At 36.4% G+C, this 23,205-nt stretch overlaps 1 protein-coding gene across 4 annotated transcripts in view; it reads right to left on the reverse strand.

The window, feature by feature from the left end:
* Positions 1–4,569: 4,569 nt before the first annotated feature.
* LOC141110698 (voltage-gated potassium channel KCNC1-like) overlaps positions 4,570–23,205 on the reverse strand; it is a 210,423-nt gene continuing 191,787 nt past the window's right edge. For 2 of the 4 annotated variants that reach the window (XR_012236319.1, XR_012236320.1), the window contains 2 exons: positions 12,587–13,183; positions 4,570–11,918 (listed from right to left, as the gene is read on the reverse strand). Coding sequence is in view for 1 of the 4 variants with exons in the window: in XM_073602208.1 (XP_073458309.1) it covers positions 11,854–11,918 (65 nt within the window). In the remaining 3 variants the exon portion in view is untranslated. The remainder of the gene's footprint in view (positions 11,919–12,586; positions 13,184–23,205) is intronic. The other 2 variants (XM_073602209.1, XM_073602208.1) reach the window with 1 other exon arrangement.

The following is a 23,205-nucleotide window of genomic DNA, read 5'->3' on the forward strand; positions in this document are numbered from 1 at the left end:
AAGGGAGCAATACATATTTTATTCATGAGTTGCCATATCAAACTAAGATCATTGCAGTGCCCTCTGTACTATTAAATATTTGCATATGTAACACCCACCTAATACCTAAAACCCTGTTACCTGGGCAGGCTGTTATTGCGCGGCCTTAACCTGGAACTTATACTTCTTCCTGCTTTCCTGAGGGCACCTCAAGGCCTCATATAAATCCTCATATTCCCTTTCCCAACATCATGAAGGTGTAACAGAATACTGTCCTCCCCAAATGATGCACAGAATGTCTAGTCTGCTGGTTATATCCACATGCAATGACTAACTTATCCAAAGGCTGACTTGCCCAAACTTCTTGAACCCTATTTTGTACCTCCACCAACAAAAATGTATACCATCAATGGTGCACATCACATGTTCTGGAAAAAATTTAGACAAATTTCTATGTTTTTTTTAATTGATGCCTTCTTATATGTAAAGTTAGTGCAGATCTGAGTGTGGCTAAATTGCCTCAATTCTTTTAAAACCGCAAAGAAAGCAAGTCATCACCACCAGGAAAAGCTATAAAACATCTTTAAAGCTACCAGAAACCAAGAAAGGTTAATGCAATCTAACAGTAGTCAATGCTTTCCTACATAAACATAAAATCTTTTATCTTCTACAACATAACTAAACAGTGCTACAGAGCACGACCCACATTAATGTAGAACATTGGTAGGCTTATACAAATTGTTGCAAATAGAACATACTAGAAGGATGCGCTATTGCTCTGAATAAAAAATGCTTAGTGGTTCTGGTTTGGGAAACATATTGCTGTTCTTCTACTTAAATCAAGTCTATGTCCACTGGTTCTACAACAGTCACATTGCTAGCAAGAATGAAACACTCCTAACCTTGTAAATGGCAGTCAAGTTAATTATGTGGATTAAAAAAATCTGATATCATGTATAAATATGTGTACTAATAGCTGTAAGAGAAGCATCCAATCCATTATTAATTCCATTACCGATTCTCCAATTACTGCTTCATGAATTACGGGGTTCTATATTTTAACCACTCCTTGAAAATCCCTGTTTTCCACAATATATAATCCACATTCCTTTGTATTTATAGGGTCACTGGAATTAAAAATTAGATTTTAAAATATTCATATTAGTTATGAATACCTTTAGACATCTTAAAGTGTTACTAAACCCACAAAAGTAAAATCTGTCTGTATATGCAGAATAGCATACTTATACTCACTGTGTAACATAAGGGGTTAATCCTCTGCATTGTGTAAAAAGGCTCTTTGACACTATGTGGACAGATCCTTCCCTCCTGCACTGTCTATCTTGGCAAGACCATATAATACAGTGAGGGTTGCCGTCCTGCACATGCTCAGTTTAGTCACTATTGCTGGAGAGAACATTTCCTGTTTCAGTTGAACTGTTCATGTCACATGATATTGACATCACACATGTGAGCGTGTATACAGTCTGTAGTGGAAATCTCCTCCTATCTGAAAACTCAGCATTGGACAAACTGTACGGTTTATCATGTGATCGTGGTATACAGATCAATAAAAAAGGTATATAGTGGCAGTATTTTAATATAAAAATAAGATTTATAAGCAGTGGGCACTGTGGGGGGGGGGGGGGCAGAGGAACTATTTTCATATTACTGGGTTTAGTAAGACTTTAATTCTATAATTACACCAGATCTTTGGGGTAAACATTTCCAGGCAAAACAAACCTGATTCGTTGATCTTTTCATTTATGAGCTCTAATATCCTTTTTTTTTTTTAATGTTGCCGACCTTTAATCTCCCATCTATATCTTCTTCCCTTTTTTACAGTGCCGTGAACAGAATTGTATCCCATAGTAAAGGTGTGGCCTTACAAGTGATTTACATAGTGGTAATACCTTGAATCACATCTTTACTTTTCTTTCTCCACACATCAATATTTTATGCCCTCTCGCAGCTGCCTTTTTTTGTTAGCTAATATTTTAAAGTCCTCCTCCAGCCCTTTTTTTCAAACTATATTTTGGTTAATGTTCTGCCACCACAGGTATTACTGCAGTGTATTTGATTAAGTTTTCAGTAGCACTGCAGTATAACAAAGTAACAGAACGGTGTATTGGTATCTCCAGGACAGTTCTTTGGTAAACAATTCCCAGGATCCATGTGCTACATGCATTGCAAACTTAACAAATATGTTTGGAGGAGAAAATTTACAAAGCTGGCATACAGCAACAAAAGCAATATTTCAAACTAGCTAGACTGACTTTAAAGGATGTGCGCTGTTCAGACAGCAATATATATTGTATTATGCCATTAATTTAGTCTATGCAACTTAAATTATATACCATATGAATCAATCATATAATATATCTGCATTAGATATCTGCAGTAGAAGTGGTAAGCTAATCTGTTACTACAGTTAAAACGTTTGTCAGGGTTTTCAGCATAATAAAATAAATATAATATGTGCTCAACATAAGTTTCTACTAGAACCCTTCTCACATGGAGGGGATGGGGGTGTTGTTTAATAAAACAATATTGATTTTTTTTAATGTGTATTTTTGTCTTACACATTCGTGTGACATCTGTGACAAAGATATTCTGATAACACTCTAAAAGTTGCTTTGTTTACATTCACTATAAACAGCAAGCATTGGGAAAACCTTTACTACAAATGACAAAGCAGACAATTTATAAAAGTCTGGGCAATAAATAATAATAGTAGGTTACAAAATCTTTCATCAAAGAATAGTACATTAAATGGCCTATATTCTAGCTCAAATTAATTTGTATTCATTCCCTTGTCGTTAGAGATATTTGTGATGGGCATGGGTCATACTGTGACCACTGCCAAGAGTGGCATAGATTTAAGAGAGCAATTAAATAGTCTGGGCCATTGGTCTGGAGGTGTTTATATTCTAAAAGGTCAGCAAGATTTTTTTTTTTCTTTTTAAAGGAAGACAACGGCAAAAGTTATGACTGAAAAAAAAATGCATTTTCTGACATGCTAATACATAATCCGATGGAGAGACTATCATTTTGCATTTGAATAAAGTTTTTGCATTTTTGTATTATCTACTTTAACACAGCCTTCCGACTGTGCCGGGCATATCTACATTTGCAACTCTGTCTTCCATATGGACCATTCTATTGGCAGGAACACCCCTTCCAGATACCCTTCCAGAGAGTGTTGACTACATGGGATCTCTATAGATACAAAATTAAGTGCATTCAATGCAATCTATCACTGTTATAGTTCTATTCTACCCAATGTATGCTATAGCACACCCTTAGTTACCTACACCTTTTGACACTTGACATAAGGTACTTCATGCCCTTAGCTGCATTACTGAATTTTAATCATCACAAACCTGAAGTGTTAAAATGAAATCCTCAAGACTGGGTTAATAAATAAAACAGGGACAAGATCAGTGATTTGTCAATTGCAATGAGCAACAGCAACGAATCAAAATTTACCTTTCATTATTTTAGAGCAGACATTCATAAGAGACCGCTGATTGTTTCTTATGGGTAACTGCAACTTACTGTTTGTCTTGTTAAATGAGAGATGGTAATTTTAGCTCATCCTATGTAACACTAATGCACATGCATTGCCTATTCCTACCAATCTCTTCATCACTTTGTATATTGGAAAATCTGTTGTGATTTTTGTTTATTTTACCCTTGTCCTTCTATTCTGAAGTAATTTACATCCTGGTCAGTTTTCAGGCTTCAAAATGTCCTGCATAAATATTACTTTTGTAGTATACTCTACAAGGGGTGTTCTATAGGAGTTCTGGATTAAAAAAAATAATAAAAACATGGTCTGCAGCTTCCATATTTTATGTTTACACATGTTCATCCAATAAGACAGGTGCACTCTATGCACATATTTAGTTGGGTCCTGCCCTTTTCCTCCAACTTGGTGATAACATGAATTTCTGTTATCACACAAAATAAAAAAACTTTTATAGAATCCCATCATAGAGCAGCTACTAAACATAGCCTACATGCATAGCAGATGACGTAAGCTGGTATTACCAGCAGGGTTTGTTTTCTGGATCTACTCATTGAGCAGCAGAATATTAGCAATAAAGGAAAGCTGGTATGGGTAGAAGCTGGGCACTTTCTGAAATAGTTGTGCCCAAACCTTCCTACTGTTTCTCTGCCTTTAGAACTTCTGATTTCTTATCTGCAAACTTGTCTAGGTCAAATAAGAGTCCTGAAGCCAGAAGAATCAGCATAACAGCCAGTATTTTTTTTTTCAGAAGGAAATCAGCTACATATGCCTTACCTGTTTCTGTCACAACAGGTTTCCTTTCAAGAACCTACAAGAATGTGCCCTACTGGTGGTGCTGGAGAATAGATTTGGTAACCCTGAGAGCAACTAGTGACTTAAGGACCTTGTCATGCACTGAACCTTGTCATGCACTGAGTTGACCAGATCAATCATTGTGAACACTGGGGATCATCAATGATTGTGTTTTGCATATGTGAGGTTCCCAATGAAGCCTCACTGAAGTGTGTTTAACAAATAGTACATTATTTTACTGGCTAGGGAAAAAAAAAGAAACCAAGAAAAATAAAATTACTCTTTAATATAAGTTATCCTTTTTTTCAGTCATCTCGCAATGATCAATTGAGAACAAATAATTTTAAAAAATGTGAAGAAACAGCCAGGAATATGTTTGCAAGCATGAAATCAATCTGGCCAGAAAGTCATATAATACATGCACATAAAACACAAGATGCTTATTTTGTGTAAGGGATTTTGTCAATTGCCCTGGCACATACTAAGAGAGTCAGGAGAAGGAGAGAGGAGATCTGAAATTTGCATAGTATAAGTTGCATACAGGAAAAATCAAATTCCTTTCAATCTACGGCAATGAATTTATCAAGAATATATATTTTTTGCAGTTCCCTGACTTTTTTGTGGACATTGTGAGCATGGAGTGTGTGAAGAATTATATGGGTGTCAGTAGGAAAGTTGTTTATCACATGCGCTAATTATTATATCTAAGCCCTGTTAAGATCCATGGCCAAGGAAAGGTACTTTTTTATTTTTTTAATTAAATTAATTTCCTTTTTTTCCCACAGTACAAGCATGAATCAATATGCTGACTTGGATTGACTTTAATATTAAGTTCAGATGGAGGATTGTTCCCTAATTTCTTTGCGCAAAGTGTGCAGACCCTAAAAAATACGGTCTGTCCTTTACATTTATGACAGCCGAAACCTTATTAGTTGATATGGCCTAGTGAAGATAACTGATTGAGTCATATGATGACTTATGAGTCATATTATTAAATATTCTTGTATTTTTTATCATTGTAACAATGATCTATATTATGAATGTTTGGAAATATGAAGCATCCGTCTGTATATTAGCAAATGCAGAGCCAAATTACTGGCTTAGAAATGTGTAAAAGTGACAAAGTGCCAGGGTTCATAATGTAGTTGTTATCTGGAATTTGGCTCACTTTGGTTGTCAATTTAATACCGATACTAAATATTTAAAGTATTATTTATATTACATTATATTTTATATACAATCTTATCTACATATTGCACATTTACATTTACTGTATTAGGAATACTTTGTTTCAGTGCATTGCTTTGCTTAGATATGCAGATGGACATTGCAGAGTTGGAATATGTGATAAATATATAAGGGTTACTGTTTATCTGTTTATCAATCCTTTAATGTTTGCTAATTAATACATCTAAAAAGTCCATGTGCATGGCAAAGTATTTTTATTTTTTTATTTCCCAGCACAAAATATGGTGTTTATATTAAATACAGCTTCATTTAAGTGAACATTCTCTACTCCTTTGGTAAATAAACTCCATTGGTTTGCACTTGGTGATCAGTCCAAGTAAAATAACTGAATAATTTCTTAAAATATTTCAAGTATAATTGAAATTATTCCAATACTCCATCAAATTTTCAGTAATGTACTGGAAAATGTGAAAGAGTGAAACAGATTTGATGCAATGTGATATGGGACCAGAAGTCTGCCTCCCTTTTATTTTCAATTTTAAATTAAATAGGTGGAAAAAATATTACATTATTTTACAGGGCAACTTAAAATAAGATCGGTGACAATGGAAACTCAGCTAAGCACAACAGATAATCAAGCTGGGCCTTAGCCTTTGCTTTTTAGATGTTCCAACCTACAGATGATTTAGTAATCCATGGTGCTAGGCAAATATGACAGGTATTGGTGTTTGGCACTGGGGTGCTATCAGAAGCCACACCTCAGTTGTCAACATTTGAAAGTCATCTCCAGAGTTACTTACTTACATGTTTCTTGACCCGGGAATGGCAATTCACTACATTCCCTATTTTATCACATCCCGTAAACTGGAAAAATACTCTTTTGAATATTGAACATTGGTGTTCTGTGAACAAGTATGTAAAATCCAGCGTCCTGAATTAATTGACTGCATCAGGAGCATGGTAGGGATGAGTATGACAGCTAAGGAAATAGCAGCTTCTAAAATAAGTTAGCAATGACAGCACCCCTACTGCATGCTCAGTTTACTTTTAATATCATCCTAAACAAAAACGAATAGATAATAAAAAAAAAAAAACTGGCATGTAAATATGATTAAATCTAACAAGAGCAAATCGACTTTGCACTACAAGTGCACTTGGAAGTGCACTTCCAAGTGCACTTGTAGTGCAAAGTCGATTTGCCTTTAGTAAATCAAACCCTATTTTTTCAAGACCTGCATGTTGATAAAGGGCTTAATGATGGGGGATAAATGTGGCGCCTGCAGTGCCCCTTTTAAGCTTTTTTTCCTCAATATTTTAATTCAATTTAATTGGAAGTTGCATAGGGTAGAAAATACTCCAAAAAATACCAGTATACCATGCTCATCTTGAGTGAGTGACTCTCCAAGTAGTGAAACAGGGATCGCATGACAGCTCTGGAGCTTGCACAAGTAACACCTATTTTTTTAGTGAGATTGGTTCCTGTGGAGAGCAATTCAGTATCCAAAAAGAACATTTCTTAGTCTATCATCCTTCTCTGCATGGGAACCTTTAGACAAGAATTGGCAACAAAGCCCAAAAGCAGAGTTGTTTATATGTCTGTTTTCGGTGTGATAAAATTGGCCTGGTTGTTTTGGCACCAACTAATTTATCATAATTAAAATTAAAAGTAATGTATCATTGCCAAAAAAACAGCAACAAACAGGTTTTCATTATTCTTAATGTTTTTTGTAAATTCTAGAATACAAAATATCAATGTAGTGCTTGCCAAGTGTTACATTGACTTTCAAACAATGCTGCCAAATACGTTTTTAAAACAATTTTTTTGGTTGGTTTTACTCTCAGTTAAATACCAACACTACCTCCATTCACATTTACTGCAGCAGTGGCTGGAGCCCCCTCACATCATATGACAAAGCCAGAAAAAAGCCCAGCATTGTCCACCCTCCTTATAACTGGCAATACCCGAGCTAGTCTGTGCTCATAATGTGGGAAGAGAGTGACAACACTGCTGGAATTTTAGCACTGATCCAGCAGGGTTGTTGGACCTTTTTCCAGAAATGATCCATGGAGCTTAAAACTGACATGATCACCAGGTTGAATCAAGCATAATTACAGGGACAATATAATAAAAATGTCTAATTTTAACATGAACAGGGCGAGCTATTAATTTTACAAACTTTAATATTAAGGCTTGCTTGTACTTTAACCTAAACCCTTTCCCTAAACACGATCAATTGAAATGTTAGCTCTAATTTTGCACCTAAATGCAACACTGGGATATATCTGCAAATCTGCATCAAATACAACTGATCCAGAGAAAGGATACTTTTATGGTGCCATTCAGACAGAAGAAAACAGAATATCATGTCATTTATGGACATGTGCAGTGCTATATTTATTTCAGTCAGGGGACACAATGCACAGAAAAGAGCATAAGATGCATAATTCTGAAAAATGCTAGCAACTACATTCTAATGCTTTGCTTCTGTGTGCAAATATATGTAAAAATAATGGCTTTGTAGTATAAATAAAAATGGATCTGACTGGGAGTATTTAATGGCTTCAGTAAAATGTATGTATGTGGCTTGTCCATGTGTGCATTCTAAATGTGCTTCAGAAAAGATCTAAATTTAGCAGTGAAGCATGGAAACGAGACTAAGTGTTGCTTGCAGGCATCACGTGAGATGCACAGTTCACCTAATTACTTTATATTTTTAGCCAAAGCCAGAAACTTATCTGGAGCATAAGAATGCTCTTTAGTGGCATTACTTGTCCCCATGCAGTTGAGGAAAACCGCCGTCTATTGCTTTTTGAAGGTATCTGTTCTCTCCTGCAGTAAGTATGAGCAAGTTAAGCTGGGATCCCAGGTGGAGGAAAAGATCGTCAGAGTTATTAGAGGTGCTTTAAATATTTCTTTATTTTTAACCTACTTACATTTTGTCAAACTCCCATAAGCTAGAAATGATGCCAGATGACACAAAATTCTTTGGGTGAATTAACCACTGCCTCAGAATCCCACAGCAGCCGCTCACATGACACAATACCCAGACATGATCTTGTGAGGCACTGCAAGGAAAATAGCAGCATGGGGCACTCACACAAGCTATCAGAGAATTTGATGTCCATTGAACGTTTCGCATGTATCCACACATTATCAAGGCATCTGGCCATTTGAGTTCTTTTGAAAGGGCGGATTAGTGCATCTAAACTCTGACTTAACCCTTCAGCAGACATCATGTGACTGGATGCCTAGGCCTTTGGTTCCTTTGACTGTATGCCTTGGGATCCGAAGAGAGGATTTTCTTCAGCCTAAGTATTTTGTGCATCCTGCTTCTGTTTATGAGTTTTAAGGGAGAAAAAGACGTTATTTTGATTGGAGATCTGTTATAACTTGATATAAGTGGCATCTCATTACAGACTGTGGGCTGGCATGTTGTCTCCATGAAAAAATGGCAGTCCAGTCACCAATGGCATTTGATATCACCAATGGGTCCATTGTGAGCTTTAGTTTTAGAAGAAGCTCTTCTTTCACATTAGTGAAATTTACCTCCTATAAATTTTGACCCTGGCAATCTTTAATCGACGAAGATGCATCAACAAGAGGCACCATGGGAGGCTAACTTCACTGACGAATTTAAGCTATTTAGAAAGTGTGCAGTGTATTGCTGTCTCCCAGGGGCACGCTGGATTATTTGTATCCTGAATATGCAGCGATGGGATTGTATTGAGCCTTCAGCATTGCTGATACTAAATCCAGGATCTAAGTGGTGAATCCGGTGTTGGCCCTCCTCCCTCTAATGGCTGCTCCCTTAATTAGGAATATTGTTTACATGCCCCTGCTGAGATATTTAGCTATATCTAATATACTTTCTTACTGCTGATTGAACTTTCTCATGCTACCATGACTTGCATAATTTTGCATTCCAATTTAAGATAGAGAGACATATTTCCTTCTCTGTCTCATCTGTGAACCTTGGCCATGTCCTGAGGAAGCCTAACGGTGAAACGCGTAGACATACAAGGGCTCACTGCACAATAATCATAGATGCCATATGTTACAATTGTCATTGTTTTTTAGATATTGTATTTTTCAATAAATTTATATTTTTTATACTGCTATATCTTCTCCACTGGTTCTTAGCCTAAAAAGTCTGCCTCCCTGGTAATACTCAGTACTACCTTATTTTGTATCCTATTTAGAAAGAACTTTTAAAAAAAAACATTAAATGATCTGAATGTTGGCAAAGGGCTTAATAGTGGGGGGATAATGTGGTGCCTGCAGTGCCACTTTAAGTTTTTTTTCCTTAATATTTTAATTCAATTTTATAGGAAGTTGCATAGGGTAGAAAATACTCCAAAAAAATACCACTATTTCACCTTAAAGTTAACCTTCCATGGCAGAAATACAGGTCCTGCCACCTTGTTTGAAGCTTCTAGTTGCTTTCCTGTCATAATCATCATTTGGCTGCTTCACTTTCTAAGTCACTGACCCAGAACAAAAATGCAGCCAGTAAAGTCGGAACTTTTGAATTGCGTACTTGTTCTGGGTCACTGTCAAGTAACAAATCTATCAAGATGAGTTTACGATACATAACATCAGGTCAGACCACAGAGGCTTAGGGACTAGATGACAAAAGTTCAAGGAAGCATTTTTTTACCACATTTTTAAACCATTTTTTTACCACAATCTTTTTTCTTAAATAATATTTCATTAAATGGAATTGCACCAACATGTATTAAATTAGATGAAGGGCACAAGTTTACAAATGTAAATTTCCAGGACTTGGGTATTTTTTTCTCAGGTATTTATCTGCCTTCACGCCAAAAAAATAATGATATTAACTTCCACATGACTGTGGTAAGAATGCAGGGATGGGGGCATGGAGTGAATGCACTCTTAGCACACAACCTCATGCCACTGTGGACGCATTTGTGCAAAAGCCAGGCGTTAAAGCCCACATTTGTTGCTGTCATATATATATATATATATATATATATATATACGTTACGTGGTTGGTTAGAGGTTAAAATTGTACTGCCACGGGGGAGGAATAGTGGAAGTACCCTGCGGGTACCTCTTAAAAACCCTTAGCTATGGGAAGGTTTAAATCAGATGCTTATGGACCAACTTGCTCATGTTTGTGACTTAGTAGAGTTATTCTGAAAGCTTGCATCTCTAATAACTTAAGTTAGCCAATAAGAAGTATCACATAAAACTCCAAACTTTCTGCATGTTTGTGCCTTATAAATGTTAAGGTGCTATTCTGCAAAAAAAAAAAAAAAAAAAATAATAAGTTGTACTTTGTTTTTCCCAAATTCCCTTTAAGTATAACTCCTTCAGTGTGATGCATTTCATTCATGCTTTGGCCATCATGTTTTGCGAGTAGAAATTAGGGCAACAACATGTCTGACCTTTTGCTACATTCTCTCCTTCTTCTGCTCTCCAGAAGTCCTACTGATTTTAAAGTTCTAAAATGAACCAACAGCAGATCAAAACCCCTTTCAAAGCCATCATTTGTGATTAACAAACAAAGGGCGAGAGAGAGAAAATACCCATTAGAACCAGTAACTTATTATCTAACGTTCAATAAACGAAAACACCAGAATGCTGGTGTTCAAACGTGGAAATGCATCCCACAAGTATTACTTTGATTCTAAACAGTAGAGTATTCACACAGAGAAGCACCTTCAGAATACTTGTCTAATGCAATATTCAATTACTTACACTCCTCTTTTTTAAGTAGTGCCTTTAAGGAACTCATCAAAATGGCTGGCTAAATTTATACGTTGTCAGATTTTGTAGTCTGGAAGGAAAATATACCTTTTTTTGCATATAACATTAAATATCATTGTTACAGTATAACATGCAAACACATGCTGGCTAGGAAAATGCAATCTTTAAATAGTATTTTAACTTTTTTTTTGTTTTGTTATAACTTTCCAGTTCCTTTTAATATTGTTATTTTTCTTTTGATGCTTTAGTGCATCCATGGCAGATTCCTGCCTTTCAAATAGTCATAGATCAACACATTCTTCACTCGATTCCAGTGCAAGCCACTTGTATATAACCTCAATTTAAAAAATAGAAGAATCCAGTTTTTATTTATTCAATCCTTTCATTTTTCTTCTTGGTAGCCAACTTTACTTTGAAATCCTTATCCCACCTGCATGGGAACGTTGATTTGATCTGTTCTTGATGCCATAAACTGCTTTTTCTCAAAAATTTTCCACCTTTTCAAGACATTGCCTTTGTTGTAGTTGCGTTTTGTGTTTGTTTTAAAATTTCTGTTTAATTTGTTACATTTGTGTTTGTTCTGAAATCAGGGTTTGGAAGGAAGATTGTATCTAGGGGATCAAATCAATTAATTCACAGTGACTGCTTCCGCCTGCATATATCGGACAAGGACAGGACTCTCCTTATAATTTTCTGCGTGAGAACAAAAAAAAAAAGAAAAAAAAGAAAAAAAAAAGAGAGAGAAGAGACAAAAGTGCAAAAAGGAAAACACAGAAAAAAGGAGAGAGAAACAGAGGGAGAAAGAGAGAGGAGAAGTGGACTCAGCTTTCTGACAAAAAAGGAAACCACAAGTCAATAGAGCCATGCACCAAAAAAGGTTAGCTTGCTATGGGAATGTCACCGTGTTACGCTACAATGTATACAGTTTTTAACCAATCGTCTTTTAGGAACATGCAGTCAGGCAGTCTTTTTATTGCTTGCAACAGTAGATCATGCAAACAAGGAAACGTGAAAATGTATAATAATAAATATAAATAAATATATATATATATATATATATATATATATATATATATATATATATATATATATATATATATATTTATCAGTTAGTTTGACTTATGGCTCATATTATCCTGAGAGTATGGTGGTGAGGAATGACCAGGAAGCACAAAGCAGCTCCATAGGAATAAGATCAAGGTTTTAATAAAGGAAAAAGGAACAAAAATAAAAAAGGGCACCCAAAAAAAAAATAAAAAAAAATCATGTATTTGAAATAAATATATAGATATATATTTAGTAGGGTTTTAACAGTAGTCATTCTTTTGTACACACATATATATAGATATATATCTGTTTACCTTTTTTTCATCTTTTTTGCCTTCATTATTTTAGGAAGGAAATAAATAATTGTTTTTAGTAAAAAAAGCTATACCCTTGCATTCCTCTACTCCCTAATTTGACCTTCTTTTGGTGCTTCTGCCTCCATAGCGGAAGAGCCTTTTCTACTCCACAGCAGCAACTTCCTGGAGCACACCAATCCCATTCACGTTCAGTCATGGAAGTCTTTTTTTAAATATATATATTCCTCAGCAAAGTGCAAAATGTTTTTTTTGTAATTTTTTTTGTATTTTTTTCTTATTTTAAAAGCCAAAGATGTTTTCTTTTTAAATATATCTGCATATAATCTATATTTTTTGTCAACCTGTTAAAAAATAATAAAATTTGTTAGAGTCTTTTATTTGTTCATTTTGCCAGTGTTGATGTTTTTTCATGTTTATTACTAGTTTATGTTCCCCTTATTGGCTGGTTGAGTCCATGCTATAAGATGGAGGGAATGGGAGAGCGCGGGCGTCTCACTGCAGATGGTGACCCAAATGGGGTGGAGATAGGAGACAGTCTGAGCGTATTTCCACTCATGCCAGCTATGCTGTTTAGACTCCGGGATTTTTCATAACCTTGATATCCATGAGGTAAATGAAAAAGAAAAAAAAAAAAAGATTATGAAGCGCACCTTGTTTTCTCCAAAAGCACGGACAGGGAAACGTCATACAATAAAAGCCAAAGTTGTTACTACTCAGAAGCAACACAAGCCCTATATATTCCCAATTCAAAGTAAAAACTTTTACGACAAAACTTGCTAAGTTTCAGGGACTGTTTATATGAAATAGTGATATCATTTACTTGACTTACACTTTCAGTAAAGATAAACAGTAATTGCTTTTTGTCAATGTCCTAAAACTTAATACTGTATAATATTATATAAAATATATATATATATATATATATATATATATATATATATATATATATATATATATATATATATATATACAGTATATATATATATATATATATATATATATATATATATATATATATATACACATATATATATTTATATACCTTTATTTTTTCTAACAATCTTTATTATCATTCACATACTTGGTAGCAGCTACATTCATGACACAATGCATTTCCTACTTGCTTTTTTGGCAGCCACTGAAGACTGACTAATGGGTTACTTTCTAACGAGAGTGGATATCACTATCCACTTCACATTATATCTTGCTTGGCTCTACACTCCATAGCCCACATTGTATGATTCATTCATAAAATGTGTGTCAAGGTGTGGAGCGTCTGTATTCCCACAGATTTAAAATACCTCTGCACGAATACATAGAAAACTCCATGATTGGGGGATAGCTGGTCATGTGACAGGTCCAATGACTTCCAATTAATGTCTATTGTACTTTGCTGGCTTTGCTGGCATTTGTGAAGCACACCACTGTGCTTTATAAAAGTGCAATGCTTTTTTTTTTTTTTATTTAATAAAGTAACAGTAGTATGGCTGTGGTATGACTTGTGGTATACTGCTGCTTAATAAATGTACCCCTAGAACTTGATCTATTCTGTTGTTTAATTCTGTTTGCTAGTGAGAGATTTAAAAAATTCTAATTATTATGATAAGCAGCACATTGATTTAAATGTTGCAAGTCAAGATACCACCAACAATATTTAAAAGAGAAGTTCTGGGAATGTTTTATTTTTGTTTAATCATATTTACCTAAGTGGATGAAGCATCAGTCCGGCTCTAAGACCCCTTTCACACTGAGCCGCCCTGGGCGTCAGTGATAAAGCGGCGCTATTTAGCGCTGCTTTACCGTTGTTTTAGCGGTGCTATTCGGCCGCTAGCGGGGGTTAAAACAGGTAAATACACGGCGGTATAGCAGTGCTGCCCCATTGTTTTCAATGGACAAGGGTGCTTTAGGAGCGGTGAGTTGACCGCTCCTAATGCACTCCAAGGCAGCTGCTGGCAGGACTTTTTCTGACGCCCTGCCAGCGCACCGCTCCAGTGTGAAAGCCCTCAGGCTTTCATGCTGGAGTGAATGGAGCCGCTGTTTCAGGGTGCTTTGCAGGTGCTATTTTTAACGCTAGAACGCCTGCATAGCGCCTCAGTGTAAAAGGGGTCTTAGACTGAAAACCAAGCAATCAAAACACCGCCGATCGCTTGATTCTCAGAGCTCCCTGAGCAGAGAGCTGGTGACTGTCAGTCAGCGGCTCTCTGCTCTGCCCCTCTGCGCTCACTGGAGCACTGGGCTGTGGAGGGGGTGGGAGCGACCTGGCGCAGGCTCTTAGCAGCTCGCTGAGAGCCTGAGCCAGGTGCCGGTCCAGGCATGTGGGCAGATCCCGTCCATATGGTTGTGATCCTTCCCTGAGCCTGAACCGGCTCTGTGACATCAGCTGACAGCGTGCTTCAGTCTGCTGTCTGCTGAAAACGGGTCACAGGAGTGCAAGATGTACTGCACCACTGTGATTCACAGGAGAAGTACATCGAAATGAGCTTTGGCTGTACTTCTCCTTTAAATCTCTTAGTAGCAAAGTACAGTGGAGCCCTAGGATAGGATATTCATTTCTCTGCTAGGAGAAAGAGAGGGGACAGTGTTGCTCCTCTTAGTCATTCATTTTCTTAACACAACAGCTGTAAGGAAAGCCTACAGGAAACATGGGCATCACATAGAACTCATTGCCTGATTCTGCAAGTATAGCTACAAAATATTTGTAATATTTAATATTTACCCAATTGAAAAGAAAACAAGTACTTTTTTTATTTAGTTTTTACAAGTTTTTATAAGTGTATGTAGTTCTGATAAGTAAAGAAAACATAAAAAAGTAAATAAATTACATTTTCTTTAATGTTGGTTCTGTCATGGCTTCATTTGTGACACTTTTTAAGGCTAAATAGTGTGTTCACTTAAAGAGCATGTACATACTAACAGTGTGGTCTCTTTTGGTCTGCTAACATACTTCTTATGAATGAAGGTGTTTTGTTATATCTGTTCATTAAGTGCAAAGAATACCCATTGATCTCACCAAAAAATCTTGTGACCTGATAACTTCCTGTGTGGTAGTCTTATTAATTGCACTGTTCTATCTCTGAGGGCCCCAGACCTACTTCTATGTTTGCTAAGGAGTGGGATATGTTCCGTGGTCCGATCCTAGGGCGACAATGCTTTTACAGTACAGTGAGCACGTATGGTCACCGTGTCCTACTGCAGATGACACTAAAAGAAAAAGAAAATTTTTGTTCTTGGGTTTAATTACAATATAATATTGTATTATTTATTTTATATTTGATTATATTAAATAGAGAATATTTACAAAGGCTCAAAATGAAGAGGTTACTTAAAGAGTGATTTTACCCTGTCTCACAAAAGAAATCTTGATTGAATATTTAAAAATATTTACAAATTTGTGAGGCCAGTGTGCAAAAAAGTTTTAAATACGCTCCACCTCTGAATTTTTTGACCAGTGTTTCTGATTTATCAAAAATAGAGGACAGAAAATACTTGTGCCTATTGCAGGAACTAATCAAATGTCCTCTTGTTTTACAAGGTAGGCATGGCTTTTCACCATTTTTGGAAAATGACCGTGCATTTCATTAAGTGGTTATTGATTGTTATTTGGCAGGAAAACAGTATCCACAAACAACATAATTCAATTTGCCTCTCGTGTATTGGGTCTTCCTTTATGTATTGGTTTGTGTCAGTCTGTTTACCAATTTCATAATGGGTTTGTAAGTTATTTTCTTAGCGGGGCAGAAAAACTCTTGTTCTCATCTAATCAAGTTAAGAATTTTCCTAGTTGTAAAGCAGAATTCTTGGCAAATAGTTAAATACACGTGTTCACTGTTTTACCTGCCAAATTATTTGTAGCGCTGTACAACCAGATTTGAAATTCATACACCTCTGCCAGACTCAGCGAGGTCCATTTAAACCCAGCCACCCATAGAGCTCAGCAGGGCCTGACCCATGTCTTCTCTGCAGAAAATAAGTAGGCACAGATGTGACATCCATCCAGCTCACAGATCCCCTGCTGATCAGAGCGGGCTCCACTCCATTTGAAGGGGCCTTATATAAACTACTTTTTGCTCATTAAAGCCGATTTCTACCTCTATTGCCATTGTAACAATAACAGACTTTTTTACTTGAAAATTATAATACTGTGTATGTGAGCTTTTCATGGTATACATTAGAAGCTGCAGCAAGTCAGAGCCTGCCTCATTTTCTGTCTGGAGGACATCCAGCTGCATCTAGCCATTACCTTCCTAGCCTTACTCTCCCTGGGCCACATTTTTCATTCATTGGACCTCAGTTCTTTCAAATGGGAAGGCACAGCATCATATGTGGGCATTCTCTAGAGTTCGGCCCTGCCCCCTCTCTCTCACTGGCTAACTAACTTTGATTGACAGCAGCGGGAGCCAATGGTGCTGCTGCTGTGTCTCAGCCAATTAGAAGGGAGAGTCACGGATGACCAGGGGCTTTGTGGACATCGCTAGATCGAGATTGGGCTCTGGTAAGTATTAGGGGGGCTGGGGGAGGGGCTGTTGCACACAGAAGATTTCTTATCTTAATGCATAGAATGCATTAAGATAAAAAAAATCTTCTGCCTTTACAACCACTTTAATATTGCCTTAAACATCTACTAAACAATATAATATTGATCATTGTTGTTTTTCGCAGGAACAGCAGGGCTGTTGGGAGCTATAATTTCAGCATGGTCTTCTTTATTGCTAATTAAATAATTTTTTATGATGTTCTTGTAATAAATATATGTTCTTGTAATAAATATTATTTTGTGGTTTTAACGGATATGTTGTTTGTGAAGTTTATGATGGTACCCAGTTACCCAGTGTCAATAAGCTGGGATGTAGGTACCATCTTTATTATGTGTTTAAGGCACTTAGATTTTTCATGAAGATGTTTTGATATTTGTGTAAATCCTTCCAGGAGGCAGCGCACTGCTTGCATTAGGGCTGAGGGGGGGGAGAGGGGTTCAGGGAACTATTCATAGCACCCTGGTGACCCTTTTCACTAGTCATGGTCTGCTTGCAATACATAATAACAAAGCACAGAGACCCAGTGATGACAGCACTGGTATGTAATGAAGGCAGAAAGGTTGTATTTAAAAATGTCATTAGCATGTTAAGGAGGGGGGCTAAACCAGGGAAGGCAAAATATAAACAGGGTAAACTTCAACTTTAAGACCCATGCTAGTTTTTTTTTCTTTTTGCTGCCTCTCTCTGTCATGCATATTTACCTTTATTTCCTGTGACACAAAAGGAAATAAGTGTAAATCCCCCCTAAAGCAAAAGGAAAATTCCTCCTAGACAGCTGTCACCAGAGTCCTTACTGGAAGATCTCCGTTCTATTCCTTATACTGGGACAACTCTAAAATTTTGGAATTCCAGTAACTTTCTATAACAGGAAAAATGGTCACTAGATCCAACAGAGAGGGTAAAACTCCCCAGCAGAAGCATGGACAGCAATAAAACTCAAACAAAACTGTGCAAAAGCATTGTACAGTTGCCACAAACCAAATACAAAAATGATATTTGAATGCTAATTTTTATTTGTAGTCTAAAGCTAAAATATCAAAAGTATCAAAAATGCACATATATAAAATGTATAGCGTGCTCACAGGTCCAATCCAATTTATTCCCACATGAAAATCTACTCTTATTGAGTAAATACAAAAGAGAATTTACAGACAGTCAGACAGCAACCACAAGTCTAAAAAAAAAAATCTCCACAAAGATATTATGAGTTGAGGAATAGCCAAATGGATTCTATAATATTTAGAACTAGAATTGCAATGGAAGCTGCTCCCGGAGTTCAGCCACTTTGTCTTTCATGCAAAAGTTGATAGTTAACATTAAAATCTTAACCAAACTGACTCCATATAATAATCATTATGTAGAATAATTAATTTTAGACTGAAAGTGCATGGGAGTAAGACAACCATCTTTAATTTGTAATCCACATAGAGATTAGCATCCTGAGGCACATCAATATAATCTTTGGCATATGTCCATAGAGATCGACTAAAACTGGCAACTTTTGAACAGATGATTTGGCCATGCTCTAGAGGTAAGTATGTGGGTGTAGGGTCAAATTGAGACATCTTAAATATCTGGATCATTGTTTCTCAACTAGGGTGCTATGGCACCCTGGGGTGCCATTTGTTTTGGGTGTGGTGGGCACGAGAGTTTGCCCTGGATTAGAAATGGATGAGGGCTCTATAATTTGTCAGGGACTCTGCAGTGATAAGGGACTCTGATGTGATAGGGGTCTTTTTATGGGGGTACTTTGATGTGATGGGGGACTCTGACCTTGCCACTGATTTATAGGGAAGATAGTGATGTGATGGGGTGATTCTGACATGTAGGGGGAATTCTGATGTTAAGGGGAGTCATAATGTGAAGGGTAATTTCATAAAAGTTGTTATGTGCAATTTATATCAATCAACTATGTACATCATCCATACTGTATAATATGTGTAATATATATATATGTGTAAGAACTTCTTTTTTGTATACTCTTGAGGTACCTTCATATGCAGAGGTTGCTGTTTGATGTCTATTCATTTGCAACAAGAGACAGACTTTGAATGTGCCCACACAGTGTCATGCATCATACAGAGCCATAACCACATATACATTTAAGGGAATACAAGACAAAATTTAAGAACTCTGGGAGCAATTTTCATTGCAATTTTAACTCTAAATATTATAGAATCATTTTTGGCATGTCTCACCAAATTGGAGTTGATTTACCAAAGGCAGAACGGCTGTTCACTTTGCAAGGGAAGTTTCACTTTGCAATAGAATTCTCCCCAGAGCTTATGGTAAAATTTCACTTTTGCAAACAATACCCAATCACATGCAAGGAAAACAAAAAAAACAATTTTTTTTTCCTTGCACATGATTGAATGATGGAAGTCAGCAGAGCTTCACCTCATTCACTAAGCTCTGTGGGAAATTCTCTTACAAAGTGCAACTTCCATTGCAAAGTGAACAGCCTTTAGTAAACCAATCCGTTAATATTTTCTGAATCAGAATAGATTTTCATTTAGGCTAAATTGGATTGCCTGTGTTTAGTACTTAAAATATATGTTTATATATAAATAAATGTATATGATATTTTAGCTTTGTGATATAAATAAAATTAGAATTTTAAGAACATTTTAATATTTGGTATGTGGTAATTGGACAAGTACATTTTTCTTTGAATAGCCTCAATATGAAGCTACCCATTTCCACAGATATTGATTGTTCTGGAATCTAGGAGATCTGTATCACATTTCAGAATATGGCAGTATATATTTCCAGCAAAAAAAAAATAATCTTGCCAGAGATTTTAACATTTCCACATGCTTTTCAGAAGTAAAAAAACAAAAACACTTTAGTGTTATAAACCACTGCAAGTGCAAAGTAAAGCTGGAGGTAACACATGTACCAAAGGAAAGAATAAAATGAAAGCAGTTAACTATTGCTACTGCATAAGTTAGCCTTGGGCTAAGTGAAAAATAATAATCCTGTTTTTGAAACAGAAAACATGAGAAATAACAATGTATGTAAAAACCATAACATTTGTTAGCTAATATTAGTACCTAATATACTAATAGAATAAGCAGCAAGGGAAAGGGGCAATAAACTAAACCTGTTAATTTGCCCTGCATTGGGAAATCATGGGTCACATCTTCATTGTCTTTGCTGCACTTCTCAAATATAACAAATTAATACTATCTATCTATCTATCTATCTATCTATCTATCTATCTATCTATCTATCTATCTATCTATCTATCTTTATTATCAATTTTATTTTTAGCAATATAATAATTTTAATACACAGCATATTCGAATTTACGCAACTGATATTTTTGTAGTAATCAATTTATAAACAATGGTAATGAAAGGACATATATTTGACTTTGAAGCTTCTGAGTAGATTATTTTGTCAAAATACATAAACAGCACCATGCAAAAAAACATTTAAGGTAGCAACACAAGCAAGTCAGAATATAACCAGATGGTTGGCCATGTAGATTAAATCACTAATCCCCCACCCACCCAGCTTTAACATAAAAAAATGCCTTGTCAAACACTTCTGCTTTTTCAGCTTGCTTTAAACTACTGCATGTGGTTTTATGTAACCTTTTTGTACTCCAATAGTAGTTTGGACATGAGGACTTGGTGGGGTGGGAATTCTAAGATAATTTTGGCCATACTTTCATGCCTTGGTGTACAATTGGAACATCCATCTATTCTATGTTATTGGGGCATTGGAATCACATGTATTTTTTGCACTGCAAAATTGTGATGAGCTTTTCCCTTTTGGATAGTTATATCCACAAGGCTTACTGTTACGTGGAAGTATTTTTATATGTGAGTTTAAGACTGACTGCTTCTTAATTCCAGAAAAGAAGAACGGGTGTGGACAACTGGTGGCAGAGGTGACCTGACTTTCACACCTTCACTTGCTTGTTGATTCATATTTTGATTGCTAGGTTTTATAAACTACAAATGTTCCTTGGATCAATCATCTGTTTATCAGGGATTTTTTATTAAAATTCCTGCTTATAGCCCAACTGAAGTCCTAGAAATAGATATCCAGTCAGATAGAGATTGTTCTTATAGCCTTCGATTTCATAGTCTTACTTCCATTGCTCTGTTAAAGCTGTTGTGTAGTCTGATAAATATGACTACACAGTCCAAAAAGTTACCATCGTTTGACCTAGTACACTTGATAATTCAATGGACCAGGTCAAACACCTCCCCCCCTCCGCTTCTGCAAAACAAGTCTAGGTGAGAACACTAGTGTTGAGGGTTGTGGCCCCTATCTGTGTCAACATAAAGCACTGGAGTTGGATGGCAAGAAGTGAATTTCATATGGAAGAAATGGGTATTTTTAGGAATTTCCAAGTAAATATAAGTTAAAAATCATAACATTCAGTGATACAGGACTATAACAAGAAGAAAAAGGCATTAGACTTCAACTGGGCTTTAAGGTGGAGTTAAACCCAAAACCAAAAATGTAATATATTGCAGCTTACCGATCATTAGATGTGGTGGCTGCATTAGTTTTCTTTTTCTAGGCTTTTTTCCCTCTGTTTTCACCTGGTGATCTGTCCAGTAACACACCTTCTGTATTAGAGTGCCTCCACTCTGGATGAAGGAGCACAGGGGGCACCTTTGGACAGCAGCATTGTTAACCTGGGGGGAGGGGAGTGTTAGATGGACTAGCAGATTTAGATACACTAACAAATTGAAGCCAAACTCCAGCTCACACTTTATAAGCAGTTACAGCAAACAGTTTTTTTTCCTTTTTAGGATAAAGGTTTTACATGAATAAATCAAAGCTGATCATTGTAAACTCCCCTGCCAGTGTTAAATGGATTGTCTCATCCCTGTAAACTGATACATCTGGAAGAGAGCTTTTGAAAACAAAACAGACTTACTGGCTGGATCACCAGATGAAAATAGAAGAAAGAAAGCCTAAAAAAGAAAACTAGTTCAGCCATCACATCTAAGAATTGGTGTACTGCAATAGAATAAATGTTTTGTTTGATTTTAATACTGCTTTAATACCTAATTTAATCCTAACCTATGCCACCTTGCAATCTTATAACCTAATTTATGAGGCAAAGATCATCTGGCTTCTCTTGAGCTACCACTACGTAAACATAGCCATAGTGACATGAAATATGGATGCCTACTGGCACAGGGTGGGATCTGCATTTAGACAGAGCTACCAATCAGTCAAATTATTTTATGAATTTCATTTGTTGACCTGCTAGGCCACAAAATGAGGGTGGGAGTGAAGAAGCACTTTACATCAAGGGTCTCCAAAATACGGCCTGCAGGCCACATCCAGCCCACTTCAAGATTTTATACAGCCCACAGCTAAGGCGAGTGTCCTATCCTTGTGCACAGAGTGAGTATTCAGATCAGCAGAGGCTGCCCATGGTCTCTTCTTCGACCTGATGTAAGAGGTACTCTGACGGGGACTCTGATGTGATGGGAACTCTGATGGGGGTAATGATATAGGGGGTGACTCTGAAGGGGATCATGATTTAAGGGGGAATCCATTGGAGACCCTGATATAAGTGGGAACTCTGATGGGGATCCTAATGTAAGGAGGGACTCTAAAGTAAGGGGGCTCTCATTCATTTATAAAAGTACGGTAATTTTGTTTTCCGGCCCTTAAATATTTGTGAAATATACAATGTGGCTCTCCTACTGAAAGGTTTGGAGACCCCTGCTTTAGGTTATTGTAGTGACTTCTAAATTTCTGTAAGATCGGTTACTTTTGAAAGTCTTACCTGCTTTTGGTAAGGTCAGACCTGATTTATAGATTTGCACTGGTAGAGAAAATCAGTAAAGCAGTCACTGGGCAGGACTAATAATCGGGAAGCAGAGTCTGTTTAAGCAAATATGGCTGCTGCCATATACAGTGCATACTATATACATTTGCAAATAACACACAAAAAATGATTTACATTAAAGTGGTTGTAAACCTCAGACATGAAATATGAACAAAGAATATCCCTCTATGGTGTGTACTTGTCTCAAGAGCACAAAGTGTCATTTCTGTCTGCTGCTTCGTTCCAGATAGACAGGTACAACTTATGTAGGA

This window comes from Aquarana catesbeiana, linkage group LG10, assembly GCF_042186555.1.
Source record: "Aquarana catesbeiana isolate 2022-GZ linkage group LG10, ASM4218655v1, whole genome shotgun sequence".
Classification (NCBI taxonomy): Eukaryota; Metazoa; Chordata; class Amphibia; order Anura; family Ranidae; genus Aquarana; species Aquarana catesbeiana.